The sequence below is a fragment of the Nicotiana attenuata genome, chromosome 1 (assembly GCF_001879085.1).
Source record: "Nicotiana attenuata strain UT chromosome 1, NIATTr2, whole genome shotgun sequence".
Classification (NCBI taxonomy): domain Eukaryota; kingdom Viridiplantae; phylum Streptophyta; class Magnoliopsida; order Solanales; family Solanaceae; genus Nicotiana; species Nicotiana attenuata.
The window spans coordinates 81,063,281-81,065,907 of NC_031989.1; the positions used below are offsets into that span (position 1 = coordinate 81,063,281).

The following is a 2,627-nucleotide window of genomic DNA, read 5'->3' on the forward strand; positions in this document are numbered from 1 at the left end:
TATCGAGCTAATGTGCTCAACTGAGTTGTGGTAGCACGGGAAGGTGCATGAGGTGCTAAACAGTGATTTCAGACTACTCCAGTGTAGTTCTCAGCACGTTCGAGGACGAACGTATGTTTAAGTGGGAGAGAATGTAACGACCCGATAGGTCGTCTTGAGCCCTAGGGCGTCGTTCAGCAGTCTGAGGCCATGAGCAGCTTCATTTCAGGTATTGTGACTTGTTAGCATGGTCGGAATTTAAATTCAGGAAGATCGGAGTTAAATTTAAATGAAAATTCTCATTTGAGAAGCTTAAAGTTGAAAGAATGAACTAGGACTGGAATTTTGAGTAAACGACCTCGGAATCAGGATCTGAAGGTTCCAGCAGGTTCGTATGATGATATCGGACTTGGGCGTATGCCCAGTTCGGGTTTTGGATAACCCGGGAGCGTTTTGGCGCCTATTGTGGAAGTTAGCATTTTAGAAGAAATTTCATAAGTTTAGCTTGAAGAGCATTTCGGTGTTATCGATGTCCGTTTGGGATTCCGAGACTGTGAATAGCTCCGTATGGTGATTCTGGATTTGGGGGCGCGATCGGAAGTGAATTCGGAGGTCCGTAGGTCATTTTGGAGCCATTTGGCTAAAGATAGAAATTTGAAGGTTTTTGAGAAGTTTGACCGGAGGTTGACTTTTTGGTATCCGGGTCGGAATCCAATTCCGGAAGTTGGAGTAGGTCCGTAATGTCAAATATGACTTGTGTGCAAAATTTGAGGTTAATCGGACATGATTCGATAGGTTTAAACATCCGAAGTAGAAGTTGAAAAGTTCAAAGTTCATAAAGCTTGAATTGGAGTGTAATTCATGATTTTAGCGTTGTTTGATACGACTTGAAGCCTCGAGCAAGTCCGTAATGTATTTTGGGATTGGTTGGTAGGTTTGGTTGAGGTCCCGGGGGCCTCGGGTGGATTCCGGGTGGTTAACGGATCGAAATTGGAATTTGGAAGAAAGTTGAAGGCATTTGGTTGCTGGTATTTTCGCTTCTGCGGAGCCGCAGATGCGGTTTTTGGTCCAAACCTTGAGGACCGCAGATGCGGTCTAAATTTCGCAGAAGCGGAACCACATCTGCGGAAGGGGCATCGCAGAAGCGGAAGAGAGGGCCTTGGGGAAGGACCACAGATGTGGTCAAGGCTCCGCAAAAGCGGAACCGCATCTGCGGTGGTATGGTCGCAGAAGCGAAAAGGGGGCTAAGCCAGGGAAGCCGCAGAAGCGGCCTACTGTCCGCAAAAGCGGAGCCGCATAAGCGGCTATAATTCCGCAAAAGCGGAAATGTCTGGAGGCAGAAGCTTGTTTTAAATCGCGATTGGGAGTTCATTTCTCTCATTTTTCATGGCTTGGGGCGATTGTTGGGGAGCTTCAAAGAGGGATTTTCGTCAACAATGTTAAGGTAAGTTATTTCTACCTATTATGAGTTAAATACTTTAATAATGTATGGATTTTAGTATGAAAAGGGGTAGAAAATTGAGGGTTAGAGGAAGACCTAGAAATATTGTGTTCTTGGAATTTAGCCACGATTTTTGGGTATGGAATTAAGAGAAAATTATATATTTGAGTTCCTAAGGTCATGGGTAAACCTTATCTTCAAAAAAATTTTGGATTCCGGGCACGCGGGCCCGAGGGCGTTTTGGTCAACTTTTTGATCGGGGTTAGGAATTGTTATAAATTGGTTGTAATGAATACCTTAGCATATATTAATGGATTTGTATCGCCATTGGCTAGTTTTGGAGCTTTGGGCGTCGGTTCGAGCCTTCGGAAGAAAGTAGAATGCCGGTTTTAAGTCTTCGGAGCGAGGTGAGTCTCCTTTCTAATCTTGTGAGGGGGAATTTACCCCATAGGTGAAGTAATTGATTATGTGCTCCTATTTGTGGGTGCTACGTACGCACGAGGTGACGAGGATCCGTGCGTAGCTATTATTATACTATTGTCCGGGTAGTTAGGGCCCAAAAGCATGTTGTACGTGGATTAATTGTGAATCCCATGGATAGCCTGAATTGTTTAAAAATCACATTGAATCAGTAAGTAGATTTCTAAAAGGATTAAACTTCATTTCTTATATCGTTAAAGGGGAATTGGTTTTATTTGAATAAATATTCCCCGATAAGTTCTTATTTGACTGATCGAGCATGTATTTTATGTGTGCATGTGTCGCATGGATGTTTCGCGAGCAGGATATGTGTTTATTATGGAACGGGCCGAACGCCTCGGTGAGAATAGACGCATCTATGGTTCGTACCGCTCGACCCTCGGCAGTGCACAAATTTATATTCCTGTTGGAGCGGGCCATCGACCTCGGCATGATTTGCGCATGTCTGTCTGTTACTTGAAAAATTGTAAATGTGGAATTGGCCCTACGTGGCTTGATATAAACTGATAAGATAATAAAGAACAGACTTTGGAAGCCCTTGATTTATGTTGAAGGTGTTTACCTGTTTTTCTGGCTTCATAATCAGAACTTTTATATAAATCCATGATTATTCTCGCACTTATAGAATATTGCTAATTGACCTCTAGTGAGTGTCGGAGTTGGCCACCTCGTCTCTACCCCTTCGGGATTAGGCGGGATACTCACTGAGTACACGTTGATTACGTAC

At 43.7% G+C, this 2,627-nt stretch overlaps 1 protein-coding gene across 1 annotated transcript in view; it reads left to right on the forward strand.

Moving 5' to 3' along the window:
- Positions 1-1,078, forward strand: part of LOC109237748 — a 3,535-nt gene extending 2,457 nt beyond the window's left edge. The window contains exon 6 of the mRNA XM_019404107.1: positions 1,034-1,078. Coding sequence (XP_019259652.1) covers positions 1,034-1,078 — 45 coding nt within the window. The remainder of the gene's footprint in view (positions 1-1,033) is intronic.